Source organism: Gavia stellata, chromosome 20, assembly GCF_030936135.1.
Source record: "Gavia stellata isolate bGavSte3 chromosome 20, bGavSte3.hap2, whole genome shotgun sequence".
In the NCBI taxonomy this organism is placed as follows: Eukaryota; Metazoa; Chordata; class Aves; order Gaviiformes; family Gaviidae; genus Gavia; species Gavia stellata.
The window spans coordinates 10,223,092-10,246,933 of record NC_082613.1 but is presented as its reverse complement, the minus strand read 5'-3'; the positions used below and the strand labels follow the sequence as shown (position 1 = coordinate 10,246,933).

General features: G+C 39.0%; 1 protein-coding gene across 1 annotated transcript in view; it reads right to left on the bottom strand.

Annotated features, from left to right (window-relative positions):
- Positions 1 to 1,884: 1,884 nt before the first annotated feature.
- PREX1 (phosphatidylinositol-3,4,5-trisphosphate dependent Rac exchange factor 1) overlaps positions 1,885 to 23,842 on the bottom strand; it is a 168,833-nt gene continuing 146,875 nt past the window's right edge. Inside the window, exons 22-40 of the mRNA XM_059827031.1 lie at positions 23,448 to 23,635; positions 22,517 to 22,678; positions 21,750 to 21,960; positions 20,273 to 20,534; positions 19,012 to 19,218; positions 16,533 to 16,621; positions 16,060 to 16,142; positions 15,345 to 15,435; positions 13,460 to 13,588; positions 12,708 to 12,749; positions 10,652 to 10,869; positions 9,469 to 9,568; positions 8,661 to 8,804; positions 7,898 to 8,012; positions 7,382 to 7,448; positions 6,440 to 6,627; positions 5,659 to 5,761; positions 5,037 to 5,104; positions 1,885 to 2,814 (exon numbers count right to left, since the gene is read on the bottom strand). Coding sequence (XP_059683014.1) covers positions 2,772 to 2,814; positions 5,037 to 5,104; positions 5,659 to 5,761; positions 6,440 to 6,627; positions 7,382 to 7,448; positions 7,898 to 8,012; positions 8,661 to 8,804; positions 9,469 to 9,568; positions 10,652 to 10,869; positions 12,708 to 12,749; positions 13,460 to 13,588; positions 15,345 to 15,435; positions 16,060 to 16,142; positions 16,533 to 16,621; positions 19,012 to 19,218; positions 20,273 to 20,534; positions 21,750 to 21,960; positions 22,517 to 22,678; positions 23,448 to 23,635 — 2,510 coding nt within the window. The 3' untranslated portion in view covers positions 1,885 to 2,771. The remainder of the gene's footprint in view (positions 2,815 to 5,036; positions 5,105 to 5,658; positions 5,762 to 6,439; positions 6,628 to 7,381; positions 7,449 to 7,897; positions 8,013 to 8,660; positions 8,805 to 9,468; positions 9,569 to 10,651; positions 10,870 to 12,707; positions 12,750 to 13,459; positions 13,589 to 15,344; positions 15,436 to 16,059; positions 16,143 to 16,532; positions 16,622 to 19,011; positions 19,219 to 20,272; positions 20,535 to 21,749; positions 21,961 to 22,516; positions 22,679 to 23,447; positions 23,636 to 23,842) is intronic.

Genomic DNA, 23,842 nt, shown 5'->3' with positions numbered 1-23,842 from the left:
GCTGCCTTCTTTCCTTCAGCCAGCTGCTTACACACCTCATCATCATGCTGCTAGTTTCCATCTTCTCCATCTCGACTGCATTTTCCATATTTTCCACACTTCCAGTGTATCTGATGCTCTAGATCTAAGAAATCTGCACTTGCTGGGTTGCGGCAGGCCTGATTCTTACTTTGCTTTTAGCTGTGGCGATTCTGCAGACCTAATCTACTCTCTTTACTTGCAGGCTGGCTTGTGCATTGCCCTCTTATTTTTCGCTTGATCCTGGTTTTTTTCAGCACTGGATTCAAACCTTGCAATTTTACAGCATCAAAAGAGTTTTTCTTTTCTACTTGAATAGGAAGTCTGCAGTGAAACCACATCTGTAGCTGACACTGCACAAACAGGAAGAGTTTAGCTCTACGCTGCCAGTTTGAGCTGATATCAAAAACAACTTTTCCTTTATAGTTTAATCTTCCGCCTCCTCATCGCTCCATACAAATATCAGAACTTAAACTGTTCAACAGACCTCATAGTTAAGGAACTAAAGGCTGTAATAGAAAAATAAGATCATACCTTCTTTCCTTATAATATAAACCAACTTTTAATAATAAAAACTTCTATCACGTTTTCAATGAGAATAACATATACATTTCAATGTAAAACAGTGCACAGTGTAAATGCCCTTAGATACTCTTCTACGCATCTTTGTTTACAGTGACTGCATATGTGTGGGCCAGGATCCTCACCAGGCTGTGTAAATTGCTGCAGTTCCACTGAACAGAGCTGATGTAGACAAAGCGAGGATCTTTGCCTATGTGTTCTTCTTATTTTTGGGTGTTCCTACAGTTCTTATAATACTAAGTACATTTTAAGTTGAGGATTCAGTAGGGAAACATCCATTTCTTCTTTGAACAGCAAATAGCAAGAATAACTCTTCCAAAATTAACAAAAAGTGCATTGAAATAATGATCTGCTCATCTAGCTGCAGTACAAAATGGATACTCAGTAACAAACCCCTGCATCCCACAGCTGGCGATGGATGGGTTGTCCTAGTTCTCTGCAACAGGCTGCTGTAGGTCAGAGGAAACAGTTAAAGGTAAGAGATTAAACAAAACACATTCCTTCCCAAAAATTATTTCAGTCTGTGAGTGAAGAAAAAAAATAATTAAAAATTAAGAAACAAGGTTCAGAACAATCTGCATCCCCAAACTTGTCGTAAGCCATTTTGTGCTGAAGTGCAGATTAAAAATATTTAAGAGACCTTCATATCTAAATGGAAAAAGTCTAATTTTAGTTTTTGAGCTGGTTTCGATGTTAATAAAAGAAAATTAAGTCAGCTAAAAAACAAACAACATCACAAATAAAACCCCCAAACCTTTATTTTCTAGAATATACATCACTGCAAATCGCTTCTGGATCTCCTAACTATAAACTGTTTTAAAGGAGGCTGTGGAGAAACCGAGAGAATGTAAGTTTCCTTTACACCCTCCTACTGAGACTTGCTACAACTGAAATTCGTTAGGGATGGGTGGTCATATTAAGGCACTCATTCCAAAAGAACATTATTTCTGTCCTGAGACTGCTGACATGTTTCAATTAGTTTCAGCGAGTAATTTGGAAAAAATTACTGTGCTTAGGATAATACTGACAGAATGGAGAACAATTTTTCAAACAAGAAAAAATAAAGTACATTATATACATGATTCCTTTTTCATTTTAACTTAAAAGCATCCCTAATACATCTTAATAACTGTATTAAAGACTACTTAAATATTGAAAGAATTTAAATAATGTAGATTTTTTTCAGTAAACTGGGAGTAGCTGTGTAATTGCCAGCATATTGGTCCCATTTAAAACAATATAATTTTTATTTAAATCTTGTATATATAATAACATGATCGAAAACACATATTCCACTCCACATAAATAAGTATAGTTCTTCTGACCTGTTTTAAAAACTACATCTGTTCAAATAATCAGATTATAAGACTATTTTTCCTTTGTAAAGTTTCCTTTAAAATCCTTCACTCCCAATCTCTCCTCTTAAATAGTACGGTATTTCCAGAGTACATAATAGGGCATTAGTAAAAAGAGTTATTCAAAAACCTGAAAGCTACAGTAAGTAAAATGAAGTAATGTTAAGAAGTATTATGGAATGTATACTCTGCAGCATAGAGAGATTGGTTCTCACTGGGCTGAAGTGGAAAATTACTCCAGAAGAAATTCTTTATGTTCATATTTGAATAAACCATAGATTGTGCTATTCGTTGTTCAAAAGTGCAGGTCAGTTCATGAAAAAGTGGTGTTTAAGAAGCTACTGCTCAAGGACACTGACCAAAATTATGCTGGCAATTAAATGGATGCCAGATGCAGTACAGGGAGAGAGATACGCATCATTCTGGATTTTCTTAACCAATCTGTATCTTGAAGTCCACAACTTTTAGGTGGCAGCACAAAGAAGTCATCAGTAAAACTGCGCTTTCTTGAAATGTAACTGTCACTTTTCCAGGCATCTAGAGAATGGCAGTAACAGCCATCTTAGCTCTCTGGTGTTTGTTTCAAGAATTTCTTCAAGAAGTCAAAGCAATACCAGAATCCCTGCAGGTGCTGCAGCAGTTCAAAGGCAGATTCTGGGTGCCTGGGTCCAGCAGGTTCATCTCCTCCTAACCCAGAGCAGTATCTCTTCCGTTCTTGATTCAGCACCACCAGTGTCAGTTAGCGTGGGTCCTCAGACAGGGCTGCTCACAGTTGAATGCCTTAACGATGCTGCAGTGTAGGTGCCTCTCTCACTTTTACAAATCCCCATCTGTAGGTGGCTGGCACAACCTATAGAGTCTTTAAGGCAGGTGAAGAGTATAGTATTAAATATCATATGGATGATAACATAAAGCTACTGGCATAGTGTATGAGAGTCAGCTTCTCCTTTACCATTGTACAAGCTTTAGAGGTAATCTGATATCAAGAATACCACTATTTTTAATTTTAATGATTGCAAATTTAGAAGTGCCACTAGTGGTTTATTAACTAAAGTATTTACAATCATTGTTTAAATACTGTTTGACACTTTCCATCACTCCCGTTTAATTTCAGCCCAATTGGGGTCTTCAACAGTCCCTTCTCGCTTTTTCTATTTCTTTTGTTTTAAACCCAGTTCAGCATTTTTCCTGAACAAGAGTTCACCCCTCATACAGACTGGAATACCAAACAGATAAAAGACCGTATTTGGTTGTTGATATGGTTGAACAAACTTTAAAACTAGTAATCATGCTTTCAGAGAAATTTTTTAAATCACAGGATTAGCAAATTGAGACCAGTGGTTAAACCTAAGCACATCTTGACTGTCATTTGTATATGACTGTTTGTGGTAGCTTTTTCTTGGCTTTTTCTACTTTACATTTGAATAAACTCAAGTCTTTTATAACTTCTCTTTCAAGACTGCTACTACAGAGTTTGACAAACCTCAATGCTAGGAAATATAATCCTGAGAATTAACATTAATTCACCAGATCTCCTTATAACTTTGCTCAGTTTTATTTCACGTTATGATGGAACCCAGTAGGAACACACGCATCTGAGCTTTATTGCCCTGAAATAATCCAAGTAAATAGTGCTGGAATTTGTCATTGTGATTTAGAGTGTCTACGAAAGAAGAGAAATGCCTCATCTTATGATTTGTTTGTAAAGCTGTTTCTCTTTGAATATAGCATGCTGTCATGGTCATAAAAATGGAACCAAAGTAATGTAAGGCCATTAATAAGGCAAAATAACCATGCTGGTGAAACGCTGATGTATGACAGTAGGGACATGGTACAGGAGCCACCACAGACTATTATTTTATTCCTTTTTGAAATAGCAATTACAATCCAACAGAAGGATAAGGTTCTAAATGCGAAACACTGTTCTTTTTAAGGTCTCTGAGAAAATAAACCAAGGCCAGACTGGTACAGTAAACATCATCACAGTCTCTAAAGTTTAAAATAATTGCCTATAAACATTTTGAGGAGCAGATGGGGGGGTGGGGGGGAAGAGGTGGGGCTTGTTTAGACTAACTCAGAAGTCTTAATGGGTGAACAATAGATCGGTGTTTTAAGGAAGTCTTCTTGACACTGAACTAATCTGTTCTTTGGAGGACTCTAGCACTAGCGGATACACTCGCTCTGTCTGAAAGGATGGCACAGACTTTACTGGATCTTTTCTGATGCAGATTCCTGCATGCCAGAACATGTAAACAATGCCATTAACAAAAGTAGAATCAGAAGTTTCTCTGATATTTGTACAGACTGATTCTGTATATATTGTCACCTAAATCATGATGATTTGTTACTACCATTGTGGGAAAATGCTGTGTTACAGTTTATTCAAGACTATTCTCTTCTCTCTGATACATGAAATTGGAGGAAATTGACCAGAAAGAGATACTTTTCTTAAAAATAAAGGTATTATTATCCTGGAAAGAGAGATGATGAACATCTCTAGCTCCAGTTAGGTGCAGTAGGATTCACAAACGTACAGTCCTTTTCAAAGTTCTCTTATAAACAAAAACACATATAAACTCTGGGCAACCGATCTTCCTTAGAGCTGCATTACTGTATCATTACTCTGACTTGAAGTGCTTGCTCTTAAAACTGTTCTGCCATAACCAAGCAGTCAAGCTCTTCTAAGCACTCGACAGTACTAGTCTATGAATTATTTTTGCATATCTGCAGTCAGATTTGCCATTCAGGAATTTTTTTTTCTAAGCATTCCATAGATGGCTGTCAATCACTAGCTTTGCCAACTCACAACAACAGTTCAAAAAAGACCCTTCTCTCTGATCAGTTATGTTTTATTCAGAAAATGCAGAAACCTTTGAAGTTAATGATCTGCAAACTGTAAGCAGCAAAGCTGATTAATCCACAGTGCACTTAGTTTAGTACGGTGAGAAAGAAGAACAGGAATTTTTTTCTTTTTTCCACTGTTTTTACTAAGGAGATCTTTGGTTTTAACGGGAACTCCACAATTGCTACAGAAACATAAAACCAGCACTCAGATAAAATGCATAATACATAATAACCTACCGAGGTGCACACTGTGGCATTTGGTCCATCACTTTCAGATTCTTGGCAGAGATTTCAACCCTTGGTCCCTAAGGAAACAGAGAATTTATGGTACTGACAGTATTGATAAAGCATCTGGTCCTTAGGGGAAAATACTATTATGGGAGTATGGTTTCTATCTGAGAAGCCATTAACTACTTTTAGAAGATATGGAATCCATTGGGTGGATACATTAGTCATCTGTGTTTACTTAAAAGATGGAATTAGTCCCAAAGCACTTTACAAGCACTGCTGTCTAGCACTACGGAATTTCTACTATTTAACACTGTGATTGAGACTTGTTTTTTTATACAGAAATTGTCGTAAATATACTGTATAGTCTCTACTTTCTAACTGTCAAGGCACACACTTTAAATAAGGTACACTGAGGCATACATTTTAATTGCTGTAATGGCTGTACATGCAAAAGTTAATTTGTTCCTGTCAAATATATGTATAGCTATTCAGACATTAATAGAAGTTTGGCTATATGGGTTTGTAGTGCACAAAATACAGTGTCACATGGAAATAAATTGGTGTTTGTACAGTGATGTTACTGGAATGAAAACGGTGGCATGCAGCAGACACGCATCCAAATACTTACTTGCTTCCGCATGATGTCTGTAGCTTGCATGATACACTTGGGCAAAAGTCCGTGACTTCGAGCCAGTATGGCTGCTTGCTCCAGGGACACACTCAATGTACTTCTGAACACGGGAACGAGATAGTAAATCACAGATTATATTTAGAAATGTATAAACAGGTATGTACAGGACACTTATCTGTTAAGTATGACTTCTGTTAGCTAGTGTTCTTAAATTTATTTTTTTAGGTATTTTTACTTACAGAACTATAAAATTACCTCAGTCCTGCATTTCCAGTCTCGTTACACCTAGATACTGCAATTGTTTGCGTCTCCAGCATGATTACTACAGGGCTATGTTTCATTGCTCTTCTGCATTAATTCATATAAAGTTATTCACAAATGAATCTTTTCTTTACTCAGTGGTTTTGAAACACTGGAAGAATCAATGCTTGTACACACCAAGTTTCTAAAGCTATTTTTGAGCAATTTCCTACATTTTCAGTGTGTGATTGAAGACAACATTGACTGAAAATTATATGCAATGACATCACCCAGTCAGTTGCATTTGTGGATGCACTGAAACACAAAAAAGTTTGAGTGTCCATACTAATTATTAACTAAAGTATTAAAAGTCACAACCTACCCTAAAATAAAGACGGCAATAGATTTAGGTCCTTATTATATTCCCCTATGATCTACCTTTCTATTGCTTTGAACAGAATCAAATATATTGCTCAAATCTCTAGAAAGGACAAAAGTTCTCATCTCACCAGTAACACACAGGTTTCTTAAACCTCACCTCTGCATCCCAGTGCCGCACATAGTAATTTGACAGGCTCCAAGTCGATAACAGAGCTCAGAGGATATAGGTAGCAGGCCAGCTCCCGATGTGTTACTGCTAGAATATCCTGACTGGGTTGGTTTTGTATTAATGAAAGACTTCATTAGCCTGCAAAGCTCATCCATTGCATTAATGGGGCGAATAAGCTAAACAAAGCAATAAAAAATGCGTCAGTGGCATACTTACACCTTTAGTTATAAAGACATTTACAATTCTTTATCCTATGTCTAAGCACAATAATCTACACAAGAGTAACTGCCACACAGTAACAACTATTTAGAATATATATGAACTTTGGAAGTGGAAAAATACAAACAATTACTTAGGCTTGAGGCAATTTTGTGCAATTATCACAAATCACATAGATTGTTTACAATGTATATTACAGTCGCAAAGATAGTCTCTGGTTTTGTCTTCCCTGCAGTAGTATTTAATGCCTTACATGCATATATTCATATATGTCACCTGCCCCAGTTAGACAGACTGCCTTTACACGAGTACTATTTTCCTGTTGTTTTCTTCTATAACTGTGAACAAAGCATAACTTGCAAATTGCATGTTTGTTAATTTTCATGCATCTGTGGAAGAGGAATATTAATTCATTCTGTCTCACATCAGATACCGTATTTAGTGGGGCAATCAGGGTGATACGGAGTCTTATTAGTACCTAAGTTAAGGGTTGCGTCTACCCCTGTTCTGCACATTTTCTTCTAAACAAAAGAACTGTAGCCAAGCTTCAGAGAAATTCAGATCACTTCTTTAAGGTAGGGAACATTTTTAAAATGATGTTTGGGTTTGTACAGGTCTGCCATATGGGTATGCCACGACTGGGATTTTAGAGATATAGAAATAATATTTCTATGAGATAATTTGTTGTCGAAATCAACACAATAACAATACCTGGTCAATCTTCACTGCAGTAGTATTGGAATCAGTGGGCAAGTTTGATCTCTCTAGGTAAAATGTCCTGCAAAAAGGCCAGCAAGGTCTACATTAGTTGGTGTGTCTCATTTCAAGCACATACATGTATACTACCTTGTATAAAATGTCTGTGAGAAGGCTATGCTAAAAATCTTGTACTTCAAGATCTGCTTTTTTACTGAACAATTTTGATTGCAGTAATTTACAGAGTCTGTACTAAAATATTCCAAATCCCCTTTGTTATGTAATTTTAGCTCTGCACAAAATTCTGAAGCCCAATTAGATGGGAATTTCATCCTGTACAGTGCACTACTTCAGAACGAGCTTAACTGTGGGAAGAAAATTAACAAGTTTCTCACACAATGAGGATCTCCAAAAATCATATTTCTACAAGAAACCATCAGGAACTAAATCTCTTTATCGTTAAATGTTAAGGTCCTTAGCAAGAAGCGCTCTTTTCAATGTCTTTTAAGGAAAAGGAGAAGCATGAGATACCTGAGTTTACGGTAGTATTGCTGCACTTTTTCAAGTGAAATACCATTAATCTGCTGTGGAAGTTCTTCTAGAGATGAGCCAGCTGGTTGCGATTGCCCCTCCATACTCTCCAGAGCTGAAGAAGAAAACATTTTACTAAACCTGTGTTATTAGTTTTCATTTTATTCATTTATTTATTTATCTCTGTATCATCTCACTGCTCAGCAAATGACTGTTGGATCATGTCAAGGCTGATTCTGTTACTGCATAAATTTAATGCATTTCCCAGTATGGGAATATGGTGGTAGCATCATAAAGCAGTTCACAGAAAGCAGTTCTATCTAACAGCAATTGCTCCCCATTAATATCCCCTTGAAGGAAATTTCCTGTATTGTATTTTGGTGTGAATATTTGCTTATCAAGTCAATTTCCAGCCCAGATGATTCGGTCATGGTGTATGCTTTTAAAAACACTTCTCTGTAGCCTGGGAACATCTCCTGATACCATACTAGATCAGATTGTCCATGTAGTCCAATATAATGTCTCTATGGCCTTTACAGGAAGGCAAAAAAAAGCACCGAACAAGCATATCTTGTTCTCATGACTGTGCCTTATTCTAAAATCTAGCAGTCCCCAGGTCTCTCTAGAATAGAAACATCTGCTTCTCGAATATGTCTGTAGTTCTCAGCTGCATTATGTTAAGAGCTTCATGGTCATCCTTTATTTTGAATCTTTCAACATCATCAGTTAGCTTATTTTTCTCAGGAAAACTTTTTGTAGACACCTTTTGTAAAGAGCACCGTGTGCAGTTTCAAGCTTCCTCCATTCTGAAACCGAGAAGGCAGTTTGGAGAAGTAGTAGCTGTCAAGATAAAAGATAACCTTCAAGGCCTGACGACTTCCTTCAATGTGGTAGAAGACATGAGTATCTGCAGAAATAAAGATAAAACACTTGCTGCTTTACCACAGCAGGAGAAATGCGAAACCATTGCTATCTGAGTTTGTTAGATTATCTAATGACATTTCATATCTCCATCATTAGATGAATAAGGGAGAGCCTTTATAGAGAGAATGCAGGCTCTGAAATATACTTCAAAAGATACACAGTTAGCATGACCTAGCACGATGTTTGATGCTAATACAATAAACATGGTTAATAATTAAAATCTCATCTTGTTTCATGGCATCTCACAGTCAGTAAACATGGAGAGAGATCTGGCAGTGTGGGACACAGGACACAGAAGAGCTGGGGAGGGACAGTCCTTCTACCTTAGGTAATGTGGTGAATTACGAACATTGGTCAGGAACTGCGCATCTGTCATATCTCCCCGTGTGCGAAATCACACAGGTAAGGTACGCTGGCACAGACCACAGCTACAAATCACAGAACATGCCACCAGCATCCCACGATGTCAGTCCTGCTTTACATGCTGTGTGTTTGCAGTGGAAGCTGAGGGAATGCAACAGTGCTTCAGAGAAGCTGCTCAGTGCTCTCCAGGTCTGAGGTGGTTTGTTAGATTTATAATAATGGAGGATATCAACTCATAAAACAAGCAAGAAAAAAAGAGCTTCAAAGAAACGGAGAATACTCACTTGCTACAAGACTTTCATCCAGCTGCTTGAAATAGAAGGCAACTTTGTCCAGTTCAGTCAGAGTGACCTGGATGTCTTCCAGCATGGTACGCTCCTCCTTCTGTAGAGCAAAGAAACAGATATAAACAGGTTATAATCTGCCAGAAAGAGATCAATGGCAGGAAGGTGCAGTTGTTATGGGCATGCTTTGGTTCAGGAGACCTAGAGCAGAATGTGGAGCTTTCCATTAACTCCATCCCAGCCAGGTAATTACTAATGGCTCTTGACTTTGTGATACAAGTTTAGCTACCCTCTGCTTAGATGTCATTGGATGTGATTCACAGAGAGCAGAGAGATTTAAGGAATGAATAAGTTTGAAGGGATCTCTTTCTCCAAACCTTACTCTATACCTACAAATGTGAAGAACAGCCTCTCAGTTACTGTGAAATAAACGTCCATACAGTCCATGCAATGTGAAGAAATAGTACTTACATACGAATATAGTTTGGATTGTATGGAAAAAAAAAACACAACCCACACTCAATCTACAATGTTCATAAAGTCCAAAAAAATGTCACTCCTCTATAGTGTCACAGCTATCTGTCTTTTTTATGGTCCTTTTTTCTTAACAGTTTTACAGTTACAGTAGCTTATCTACTGTAGCTGTGGCTTAACTGCTCATTAGGTGCAGATGAACTATGCAAGACCAGCTCCTCTCCTCCTTAGACACAGTGCCTCAAATACCAGCACCACGGAAGCGAGAGAGAGACTGCAGTCTATCTATTCTATAAAAGTGTATGAACAAAAGCCTAGATTTTCGTGTGGTTGGAATTCCTGAAATACTCAGAACTTTTTCACCTATTTGTTGAAATGTGTGTTTTCACCAGAAGATGGCAGGCCACACATGCGTCACCAACAACTGAGCAGCTAAACCTCCCTAAACGCAGCAGCATTACTCCAAACACAAAGGCAGACAGACTCCTGTAGTGTTCTAGTGTGACAGTGGGTCCAGTATTTGTGAGATGAAAATGATGGGATATGGAATATTGGCACATGGTTGTCAGCAGCAGGAACCTCCAGAGGTTGCTGTAGTGAGAGTCTAAACCTGCTGCTAGAAGGAAGGGCTCTGGCTGTGCTGCGAGTGGCAGAGAAGTATACAGGCAAGTGTGAGCAGACCCAAGGGTGCCACAACTCTTCATCTTACCACAGTGGGGGAGAGAAGAGACTGGTAGTTTAGTAAAACACCAGTGGCTGCTATCTGTTCCAGCCATTTTCTGCTGGCGTCTCTGCTGCTCTCTTCATATTCCCCATTGTTGTTGTATCGATAGTTGAGAGCAGCCAGTAACTGCTCTGAAAAGGTGCAAACAGCAGCCACAAGAGACTGACAGAAGATGGAATCACGTCTCAGCTGTAGCTCAGTATCTGCCAGAGAAGGGGAGAGAAGCATAAAGAAGTCATGAATGTACTTGTTTTCAATCTTACTGCAAAGGAAGCAGTTTGCGTGTGTGAGTGCACATGATGCTTGGCTTCTGCTGTAGCTTTACACAGACTTAACAGATAATCTCTTCTTGCTGTGTGACCTGGGTGTACAGATGAAGACAGCATAGCTGGAGTACATGCATGTTCGAAAATTTTCTAGTCCACTTGACTGTTTATTACTACCTTGGCCATCTGCATGCTCATTCTTCTGACTGGGAAGAGCTGTAACTCCTTAGTGCCATATCTGGACTGATTCCCTTCTTTTTATGTTTACAGAAGCAAGAGAATTCTTGAAAGAAGGTCTCTGCCATTACTTCTCTCCTGGGCTATTACAGATTCATCTTCCTCCATCCATCTGTATTTTGTGGGCTTCCCATATGCTTAATGCATTAACTGGGCCTGCCCATACGGTACCAATTGGTTTATGTTTCCTGGGAGAATTTCCCCTGTGTTAACTTTGCTCCCAGTCCGCCTGCCAGGCGGCCACATGCTGGTCAAATCAACCTCGTCACACTTAAGGGGATTGCAGGCCAAAAAGGCACATGAATAAGTGAAGAGCTACTTTCCAGGCACCCTGGGCTCCTCCAGCAGGCACTGCAGTACAGCAGTCTCTCATTGTCAAGGCAGTCTTCCCCAGAGAAAGAAGCTGAAGACATCACCCCGAGGCTTTGAAGATCTGGATAATTTTTATAAAGCACTGAACACAATAGACCGACTAATACACTCCAGGCCCTGGGCCATATTCTCAACTTAAGGGCAACCAATCCTTCTAGCAGTACACCCCTGTACTGCTGGAAGTAAGGCAGAGAGCTTAGGACTGCCCTCAAGGCAAAGGAATCCCTGGTGCCATAAAGCTGCTATAGCCAGTTCAGTGCCATCTGCTCCTCCATTCTTTCTAGAGGATGTTCAGGGAAATGCTGCAGGAGATGGGGCACAGGTAGAGACTTAGGGAGTCGTTATATCTGCTCTCAGTAAAAATAGTCTTTATGGACACTAGATGGATGCCACAGGCTGGTTTGGACAGACTCATGGACCAGCCCTGGCAGGAGCTGAGAGGTGACTTAGAGTCATGCAAATCTCTCATCTTCATTCTATGAAGACTTGAGAATCAAGTCTGGCACAGCGAAATAACGACAGTCTATTCCAGTTATTTATTACCTCATTTTCAAACAAAAGTACACCAAGTAGGTGTTTCAATTACAAAAAGACTGCACATTAACTCCTGGGAAAGGCCTGTCCCTTGATCTGTGAGCACGATGTTTTGTGTATGGTAACAGATTAATGATGTCCCTGGTGCTCCCTGCACGTTTAGGTTCTTAGCCTGCTCCTGGCTGTAATTTCAGTATACACAATCCTAACTCCTAACAGGCCTGCTCTGTTTGGAAAGACGACAGTCTCACAGGAAGTTGTGCAATATGTCTCATGTTCTCACCACAGCAGGAAACAGTAAAGGCCATCTTGGGAAGGAGGATTGTACAAAGGGAAAAATGAAGACAGTAAAAAGAAAAACAGTGCTTGTGAAACATCAGTGACCAGCCAGGTAACACAAGTAGCCTACAGTGAACTGAAATAATGTAAACTGAAGAACAGACATTGGATGCATGGAAAAGTTGCCCTAGATGCACAGCATGAGAAACATTAGCATAAAATGCCAGGGAAAAAACTAAATGCTAAGGAAAAACGTAACATTCTGATGTATGCACACGCACGCACATAAAACTGTGTTAGGTAGGGACTTCTCTATATATGATATTGGTTTGCAACAAATCAAAACCCCTTACCTGTGCATTTTAACAAGGCCAAAAGCAGCTGATTCTTCCCATCTAAAACAGTGAAGAAAAGCAATGCTCTAGTCAACATGATACTGAAGGAGATTTGATTGCATTTGGTTAAGAGTCTCCTCATTCCCCACACTCCCTGGCCCCTGCATGGCCATTTCTATTTACTCTAGTAGTCCTTACTCGCACAGACATGTTAATGACTGAAAAAGAAACAAGGTGTAAATCAAAGAATTATACAGGCTAAATGCTCTGTTAATTACCATGAATTATTGGAAACAAATTGCACATATAGATGAATCCCTAAGGAGGTGATTTCTGTCCAGTGCTTTGCACTGGCCTGTAAACATCAGATTCAGCTCCTGTTTCAGTTCAACCAGACTGCAATGATTTAGGATGCTGTAGTATCTCATTAGCATTCATTTCATTTTGGAATATACCAACCATCTCTCTCTATTTTCTAAAAGGGTTAAAAAAGGCACAGGGAAATAGATCAGTCTGATATCATTCTGCCTGAATGGGCTGATGAAATAAAAATAAGGGAGAGAAAGTTCTTTGGAATTGCTGCACAGATGAGGTTTTACCATACAGCACTGGGACTCTGCAAACAATAACCCATTTTACCTGTTCTTCTCTAGAGCCCAGTACAGCCTTATTACAAACTGAGATAAAATGATAAAATGAACTGCTAGACTTGATTAGATCAAGATCTTTTCTCCCTGAAGCCAATAACAAACTTTTCCTTATTTACAGACCTTCCACATGTTTTTGTATGATTTCAACGAGGGTCTTGATGCGCAATGGAAGGTTCCATGGATCTTCTTGAATGCTGGCTTGAATATTATTCCGGCACCTAACTGTGGTTTCTTCCTTCTGTTTAAATTCTAGAAAAAATGGAGTTTGTTAGCCATTAAGGAAATGCTACATAGCTGAGAGTGGCTTATGAGTATACAGATGTGTATACAGATGAAAGCAGAGATACAGCATCAATAGCAACAGCTGTGAATGAAAAAGGTTCTTAAATAGATCTAATACAGAAGGAAAAAAAGACTCTTCCTATAATCTCATGATCAGCAGTTTCAGCATTGTTTTCAGGACTGTGGACGAGAAGTTAGGTACGTGGGTGACATGCACAGTGAAGGGAGCTCTGCACTACTCACAAAGCACAGAATTCCCTTCTGTTTTCTCTGCCTGTAATAATGTGCAGGTTACTATATCGGGTAGATCTAGAATCTCTGGCTGTGCAGAATCAGATCAACATTTTGGCTGCAGCTGTCACATCCCGTAATACTGATGGATGAGAAGTTATGAAATATCCTGCTTTCTGTCACCTGATGGAAGCTAATCATTTAATCACAGAGTAGATTTATTCTCCATGACTTAGCTATGTAGCTGAGCCAAATACCCCATTGTCGGTGATAAAATGCATAAGCAGACAGAGAAACACAGAAAAACTGTGCCAAATAACTGCTCATGAACAGAAACGGGGTAGCATTCAAATTTACATCCATCACTGAAAGATGTCTATGGTAGCTATTAAACAGACACCTTGGTCCAGGATTCCAGCTGAATCTGGAAGCAGGGCTTGTCTGTTCCTTAGTGTCATGAATGTGGGATCATCAGTTAACTTCAGTTAACTAAAAGGCTCTCTCAGTGTAATTAATCTAGTTTTAATAAATGAGACTCTGTTTAAGCAAAATAAAATGAAGGAAGTGAACATAGGGCATCTGTTATTTCTTCACTTCATTCAAACAGTGCGTGAAAAGACTAACAGATATTGTACATAAATGTGAATGTGTTTGTAGAGATGAGTTCATGTAACAGAACTTCACAGGAGTTATTTCTGAAGTCAGGAAAAAAAAGTAAAAAAAGCTGTCTTCTAGAGTTTGGCACTGTAACTTAAAAATAGAGCTTGTCAAAGGATGGAGCAGGGCAGCATGACTACAGCACCTGAAGTATAGTAGGAATAGTAGGAAACATTTCAGATTTCAAGTGGGAAAGGAAATGCAGCAAATGTTCGGAAAATAAACTCCTGTGTATTTCAGTGAGAGAAGAAACCACATCCTGGGCCCCAAAACCATTAAGACCAAAGTCTCATCATACTCCCTGAGGAAAAAGAAAACACAGTATCATTTGTTTGCCCTCTATGGGAATCAGTTTTCAAAATAAGTGTCATGTGAGGAGGAGTTTACTCTGGCAATTATCCATCTGAAGAAAAGCAGAATAAGTCATTAAGCAAACTCAGGCAGAACCTTTTAGTGCCTCAGATCTACAGTGGTCAGCCTGCCATCAGCTTATCAAAGTGCTCATTTGCCTTGTATCTGACCTACCTCTACCTTGTACCTTTTGAGAATCATATCTGTGTTCACATCAAAGGATAGATTTGGAGACTTGTGAAAGAGCTGTGAGGATTCAGCAGCACGTAACAGAAAAGTGTTCTGTGTGCTCCAGAAGGAATTAATATGAAAATGACCTTTTAAGGATGCAAAATTTCAGTGGTCAGACACAGTACCTGCCATTAATGTACAACTGGGTAGACTGTATAGTTAACTGTGTGGCCATATAGCATAAGTGCATTCATGTTAAGCTCTTAAGTCCTAGCAAATCACTTTATTAAATACAGTCAACCTTTTTCTTTACCTTGCAAACTGTGGTCCATTGGAAAGTGCTTGGTTTCTTCAAAGGCCTTAGTTATTACTGGTCCTTTTAGAAGTGCATTGATTGCATCAACCTACAATTGGAATGTTTTCAATCAGTGTTAGTAAGACTTGCAGAAGAAAATCTGAAGAGAACTCTTGTGGGAAAATGCAAAAGCCATTACACTATTTGTATTTTGGAATGATTTCTCATTGACAAATAGCATTAAGACTTTCTAACCATGAACTGGCCTCAAGAGCCTCTCACACTGAATACAGCATTTTGCACAATGATGATCTACATGCTGATGAGATAAAAGATAATGCAAAACAATTCTCTGGTACTATACATCTATAAAGACATCTGTTGGCTAAACTTGCTAGGACTCTCCTCAGATCTATAATTGTGATCCGTTTAGATCATACAAGGTATTACAATTTTGTTCACCTTTTTTCATGAAAGCTTTTTTCCCCTTAGTCTAATGCCTGAGATAAGGCAGGTCAAGCTTGCTTAAATCACACAAGGCAACTTGAAAGTTTACAAAATTGATTCCTCAAACTGTCCTATCAAACTGTACTTGCTTACCCTGTATCCCAAAATCTTGATAGTCTGCCTTCCCTCAAAATATGATTTCATTAAACAATTTGATACTTCCAGTTTCTTGTATTGACATTGATAAAGAGAAAGCGATTCTGTGTGAGAGTAATGCTTTACATACCTGGTTAAAAAGATGTTCCAGACAGCCATGAAGTTTGTCTTGCTTGTCTAAGGGAATCCTCATATCATTGGGAAGCTCATCTCCTAATAAAGGAAAGGTTAAAAGCTTTTAACTGTCTTACAGATGTAATCTGTGATGAGGCCACAGATGACAGAAGCACACCTTCACACTGGAGTGGGTGAAAAATGATTGCTGCTTTATCTCTAATTCATAGATCAAAATACTCATAATTTTTCATATAATGCCAATGTCCAATAACTAAAGAAGCTTATCCCCACCTAATACCTCTTCCACAGTCCAAATTCCCTGTGGTTCATTAGAAAAAGAACAAATCTCTATGTTCTTGTGATTTTGTTTTGAAGAAACCACATTTGCAACTTCAACATGCAAGTGCGTATAATCAGCAAAGACTTATCATCTCTACTAAGGGGTCTGATATGAGAAATAGGCATGTAACCTATGCATATACTCACCTGATCCCATCTCATCACTGCCCAAGTAAGAGCTATTACTCCGTACACTGGTGTACGACAACACTGAGTCCCGGTTACTGTTACATTCGCTAGAAAGAAAAGCAAAGAAGGTGATTGAAAAAAAGCCGTCCTTACACCCAGTCTCTGATATACTATCATTCTGTTTTTATTAACACTGCAATCCCCAAAATTAATTCTGTTACGCATATACAAAAGAAAAACTAATTACGTGCAGAACAACCATTAAGCAAGGCCTCTGGGGCTGGCACTGTAAGAGGATGTCTTTTTCCATTTCTAGTGACCACTCAATGCTTAATGTATCGCCTGGATCCTGTAAATAATGAAAATGGACTTCCCACCACGGACCTCATCTGGGTCACATCATTAAACATGAGCACCGAGTAGGGGAGAAATAATTAAAATCTATGAGATTGAATCTCTGCTAAACTCAATGTTTGTTACCAATTCTCAGGATATTACAGCATCCAACTCCAGCATACACTGAAGCTGCAGTAGTACAGATACTGGAGATGGGAGAAGAAATTTAAGGAATCCATACCATTGGAAAATTAGGCAATGCAGATCCTAAAACTATCTCAGGAAGCAGAGGAGTCACTACAGTTGGCTTCGCACCAATGTTGGCTCATGCACACGTAGAAAATTCTAGTATGAATCTCCTCTGTTTAAAGTTCACATTACACTAACCGTAACTCAATAAAAATAATTAAAAAGGCTATGGATCTCAGTCTGTCCCCCTCCAATTAAGTGACACAGTGTTTTTAATGGTACAAGCCCAAAACAAAACCTATAAAATTCTCCATATTGTCTCTTCCTCTGTTTTTCTTTTAGACGATGATGAGAGGAAAATATAAAAGCAAGTGAAAGAACCCTAACTGGGGTTCTTGCCTGTCCTTTGTTAAACCTACTATAAAAGAAAACTGTTTTTTCTGAAGAAGATTAATACTTATGGCAACTACTCTGCAAACAAACCCTTATGAAATTTGACTTACACCTCCAAATGATCCCGGAGAAAGAAACATGGCTAATGCAAACAACTTTTTTTCTTATCTGTAATTTGCTTATTTTTGTAGCTCCGCAGTAGTTTTTCTGATCAAAAACCATCAAACTACATTTTATTCCTCCTTGAGTAACTATTATCTGTAATACATGCTTAATTCTCTGCCTCTGTCTAATAAAGATAAGACAGAATAATCTCTCTCACATTTATGTGTAAAATTTTGGAACAAGTGACAGACCAACAGAGATTGGTTTTGATGTCACTTTGTTACCCAGAATAGATTAGCCTCAATTATAGAAACCATTTAAACTAAACAGTGTTCATAAATGGGATTTCTATTAACAACGAAAGAAATAACAGCACATTTCAATGAAAAAGCTTCAGAGCACATGTGCAGATTTAAATCTAGCACAATAAATAGAAGCCAAAGATCTCAGCATTGTAAGTGCTGGTTTTGTTTCTTTACTGACTTCATATTTGCTGTCCTTGGAGACATTCAATATTCAACTGGACAAGACCCTGAGCAATCTTGTTGAGGGGTTGGACCATGTGGGCTCCAGAGACCCCTTCCAATGTAAACTGTTCTGATTCTGCCATTTCTGCACACCTGCATGAAGGTAACATATTACTACTCGCACTAGTACAAAACCAACAGCAAGAGTCAGGCCTGTAGCGTCGAAGTTTCAAAGGCGCATCATTCGTTCAGGTCACTCTAATCCTCCCAACTCACTGTAAAGTGTCTTGACTCCTTCGTATAGGCAAAGTCCTATGGCCTTACTATAAATATAAAAATGGCCTATTAAGGATGTAAAATTGCAATGGTCAGACACGACTGCAACTTGTAATTCTATTTCTTCTGAAGCTGAATTTCCAAATGTTTCCTCCCAAGACAGACAGATTCGGAGTGTGTGAGATTTCCTTTGGTAGCAAATATTCCTGGAGAAGCAGCAGTCAATCATGTCCCAAAACCAAGTTTTTGAGACACCTGAATAAACATTTGCATTTGTGGTTTCAAAGGCCCACTGAAAATAAAAAATTCAATGTCCATTTCTGTTTCTCAGTGTCTTAGACTTTTGGGAAAATTGTTTGCAGAACTGAATGGAAACATCCCTTACAACAGCAGCTATTATAAGACCAAGCAGTCTGCAAACTCTGCTGAGCTTCTGTAGTGTCCATGTATAGGATATAGAAAGGGAAATTCACACTAGACCTATTTATTTCATTTTATTCAATTTTCTTGAAGCATTGGTATTTTGGCATTGTTATGAGAAAAGCTTTTTTACTGTGTATGTCTCCATGGTAATAAACGTAATGAAATAACTACAGCTAGTGAATACTTTACTAAGTGAATACAGAATAATTGATTGACTGGAAAATAACCTGCTTGTTGAATCCATACCTGGATTAGAACTTCGAAACATTGTATTAGTAAGGTAAAAGGGGCACAATCTTCAGACTAACCTGTAGGAGTCTCTGAAACTCATTGTGTCATGTCCAGAGTCTTCCTGGTCCTCCTCAGAAACTTTGAAACAGACCTTCTTGATTCCACCATGCTCAGCTTTGTCAGGATCACTCTCTTCCGTTCCCAGGGAAGGTGGAGATGTCTCCTCAGTAGATGGTGGCTCACAGGCACCACCTTCTGTAGGCTCTGTTATAGTGGACAAAAGTCTGCAGAAGTAAAACATACAGCTCTCAGGGACTGGTGGGTAGTCTCACAAATGAGGTATAATGACTAAGGTTGGAATTCAGCTACGTGAAATCAAAAGCAACCTTGCCAGCTTTTTGCACAGACTACAGCTATGTAAAATTGCGAGCTCTGAAAGGGGTTCGTTGAAATCCGTGAATCTCAGTTCACAAAAGGTCCTGCTTCCATAGGTACCCTACCCCCATAAGGTACAGTTTAATCACTGTAACCATGGTGGCCTGAAAGGGCTCTGTTTTTAATTTGCCAAAGTATTCACTTTCTCCATCCAAGGCACTGGGTTTCTCCTCCGGGGCAGTGCCTCAGCTCGCTGGCTCTACCCAGCAGCTACCGCCCTTTCTTAAGTATGTTTGAGCCAAGGCTCCACATGCTTTACAGTCAGTTGAAGTCTTGGTGCATGATGGGCACTTTTTTGTTACTGGGATTCCTGGAACTGGCTGTGAGTGGCTTAGGGCAGCTTACGGCCTTCTCCCACACAGATCACCCCTGCAGCCCTCGCTACCGAAACCCTGCCAGTTACGCACAATACACAGATGCACTGCTCAAATCCTTCATTACTACTACTAGGAGACCCATGATGAGAAAGAGAGAAAAAAAAAAAGCCAAAAAGAGGAAAGGAAAACATAGGCGCCATAGAGAAAGCTGCCTGAAATCACAAGTTTTGCTTAGTCTGCCTTATGACAGACAAAATCTCAAGGGTAGGGACTCCATCTGTATGGAATTCTGAAACCGCTGTTGGCACCAAGTAGATTCTTATATTGGAATATGCAGTAAACAAAACAGCAGCTGTTGAGTTCAGGTAGACTTTTAGGAGCAAAGGACAATAATATGTACATTGGTGGATCTGCACAGGAGTAGGTTTGACACAACCAGCAAGGAGCTGTAATGCAAGTGCATGTGTGAATAGGTGAGTATAAGAGTATGACAGTTGGGGACAATAGGCACAATGTGTTTTCTGAGGTTAATGCCTCCATTTTATCAGAATTGCTCTCTGCAGTGCATACAGGATTCGTTACTCACTTATTTATCTGAATGACATATTGCTTCATTTCCTTCACTGCAATGTCAAGTTTGTTAAAAAGGTGCAAGTATGAGTCCTGTATCTCCCGATCTTCCTGTTTCAGCAGAAAACTGAGTCCCCTTTCTTCCTGAATTGTTCCTCCGTTCTGCTGGCTAAAGCTACCATCAAGATCTCCATCTTCTGGGGTCAGACATCTCCAGGATGGTGCAGCCATAGTGGTGATGCAATGTTGAGTATATGAGACTGGATTTAAGGTACCTACTAAACATTGAAGGGTCTGGTTAGTATGGCTCTCATGACTTTCCCCACTTCATCCCAATAATGATAGTTTAGGATAGGTGGAATTTTAACAGGAAAAAAATAAAATTTCACAGCATTATTTTATATAATTACATTCTATGACAAAAACATTCTTTAAAAAAAGAAAAAAGAGAATTATTTTTTTTTCCCTGGCATGCCAACTAGATGCTTTGAATTCACTGCAGTCCACAAACAGGTTAAATTATGGAAGTAAAGACAGCAAGTGTCCACACATATACTCATACAGACAACATGGCTAGTATCTAAAAGCATTTGTTGAAATGTTAGTGAATTCAGGTTCTCAGGAGTTGGTCTGTGTTATTATTCCAGCTTTACAAACATTTACACACACAGACATATATACATAAAGAAATAGGATTATGTCCTCACAGAAGATAAATAAAATTCCTTTTCATTTAAAAATGCTGACAGTTTTGGTATGATATTTTGTTAACCACCTTAGCTTGCATTAAAAATACTACGGAATTTTAATATCTTCAAGCGAGCAGGGCTTCTTTATCGACCTCATTTTGAATAGTCAATGCCATTCTTCAGAAGATTGGTTAGCCTACGGTTCCCTGTGTTTCTTCCAAACATTCCTGCACTCTTACCTTCACAAGACTGAATCAGAAGCATATTAGGTGACATCATGATGAAGAAATGTTGGAACTCAAATAATTGGAGGACAAATGCTATGTAGCAGCTATGTATCAGAAAATACATCCCCTTGACAGAGTAGAGACTTTCAGCTCCAATGCATGGAATTTATTTAGCAATGACAAAAGAAAACAGCGCTACAATCTCTTGACTCATGTCTTCCCCCTGAACGTAGCCTCCCTTCACAGCACTAGCACTACTATTAGCCCCCATTCAGTTTTCTTTTAGTCAGTGAGTCACCGCTACTAAGTGCAAACAATACTCCAGGACACTTCATTATCATGAGATGGCCACACTGCTTAGCTAGCAAAAACATTTGACCTGAAGCCTCTCTATGGTTAAAGGCATTACTATTTTACAACACAAGGAGGCTGCCATTTTGCTATAAAATTTTAAGGAGGATAAAAGGGTACCAGCAAGACTGTGTTTCTTTGGAACTTATTTTGACCTTGCTGAGCAGTGGAAAGACACAACTTTTTATGCAGATAAAATCAGTATGATTTGAAAGTTAATTATCACCTTGTTCTGGATCAAGACCAATAATAGAGGGCTTCCGTCCAATGCGAATGCTGAACGACCTCCCTGCTGAGGTAGTGTTTTTGGGGTATGATACCTCCATGAGGTTAACATGGCAGTTGGTGGGGCAGAAATCCATGCTGTTGAGGGAATGTGGTTCCATGACGGCTTGTTTGAAGGCTGGGCTCACCTTTGTTTTCAATTCATCTGCAAACTGGAAGAAATAAAGCAAGTATGTTCTACTTCGTTTGCAAAAAATTATGATGCAATACAGACGATCTTTTTCTCTTCCTGCCTCCTATTCCAGAATCATACGATTTCTGCTGCAGCTGGAATAACGCACTAAAAAAAAAAAGCTCATAAAATAACAAATGAAAGCAATTAGCTATACCTTCTAGGATTCTCTTCTCAAACTGCTTAAGTAACTGTGCAAGAAAACACAGTTTGTTTACACTATGATACACTATACTTATGTTCATGTTAAATCAGACACTGATAGTTCTGTTGTCATATTTATTCACTGATATGGTGGAAATGAACCTGCAATAATATGTTATAAGCCACAGCTCTGACAAGCTGAAAGGAGTGATTTACAGATAAAGTCCTTTTTCCTCAAAACTTGCAATTTCAATAACTTGCAGAGCTGTTTTCATGCCTCTAGGACACCTACCTCTAAAGCAGTTCTGATTCATTAATAAAGACTACTAAGACCCAATTATCACAACAAAGTATTGTCTTGAGACTTCACTGATAACTAGTGAGTGTTGTACCTCTTGGTAGTTTGTGAGCCTTCTGCTAATGCTTTCCAGCTTAGTGTCACAGATTTGCCGGAATTCATACTGGGGCATGGTGGCCACAGCACTGCTTAGGGATATAAGTCTCTTGCAATTCCTTACGAAGTGATTGTCCTCTGCAGCAAAGGCCTCTAAAATCTAAACAAAAAGAGAGGATGTCAATGATACGAAACTTGACAATGAGGGAGAATACAGTTCTCTTCCACTGAAGAAGCGGCAAAGCCCCCCATGTTGTCATGGTTGAATAAAGCTGCCTTCAGAACAAGTTGCCTTTATTACCGCCTGAGAATCACTATCATGTCTAATCCCAAGTCATAAAACATTCCTCAAAAATTTTTAGAATAACTGAAATGGATCAAAATATCCATTGTGCACTGTCAAAGTTACCTGCTCTGGTGTACTTCCATGGGACGTAACAATAATGTTAGTCGGATATGACAGAAACATTTACTATTAGCTCATTATTGTCATAGATGACCAAAATACTAAGTGCACTGCTGCTTTCCAATAGCAGCAGTTCTACTTGCTTACTTTAGTGACCCATCCAGCCCATCAGATGGCAAAAAGCTGTTTGATTTTCTTCCAAGGTAAAGCAAATTCTTGCCTGGAAAGATTAATCTTGAGTATCAGCAAAGAGTATATTACCAGACAGATAAAAGTGAAAATTCCACAGCTGAGGACTCCCCTCCCTCTACCTCAACAGCTGAAATCCTGGAAGCATTTGCTGACTTGCTAATACCAAACAAGCTATTATAACTTGGTGCATTCTAATGAAGAAAACTCCAGGCAGGGTTGAGAAGACCATGTGCTACCTCATCTGAACAGCCAAGCCACCAGAGAAATGCCTATATTATTGGCTTTCCTGTTCTGTTTAGGAATGAAGCTGGCCATGTATGTTTTCCCGTACCTTTGCAGTGAGATTAAAGCAACCTTTGGGTTCCACAATTTTCTCCAGGACAAAGGATTTGATTCCTGCACTGCTGACGTATTCATACACCACCCCATGCTCCAGGTGGGTGTTATCCACAGTCAGGCTAACGAGAGGTGTTTCTTCACCAATGATCAGTGGAGAGCTGATGGTCTGTGGCGTCTGGGCTGGAACCAAAATAAGTCATTAGAGGTGTTTGGCAGCACACATGAATACAGGCATGCCTAGGGAAGAGAAACCTGTTGAGAGGTATTATTAAATGCAAAGACACAAAGACACAACCTGTGGCTCAGGGAGTCTCTGAACCACATACTGCTAGAGGCTGGAAGAATATTCTGAGGAAGACATTTGCTGTCGGCCACTACTGGAGACAG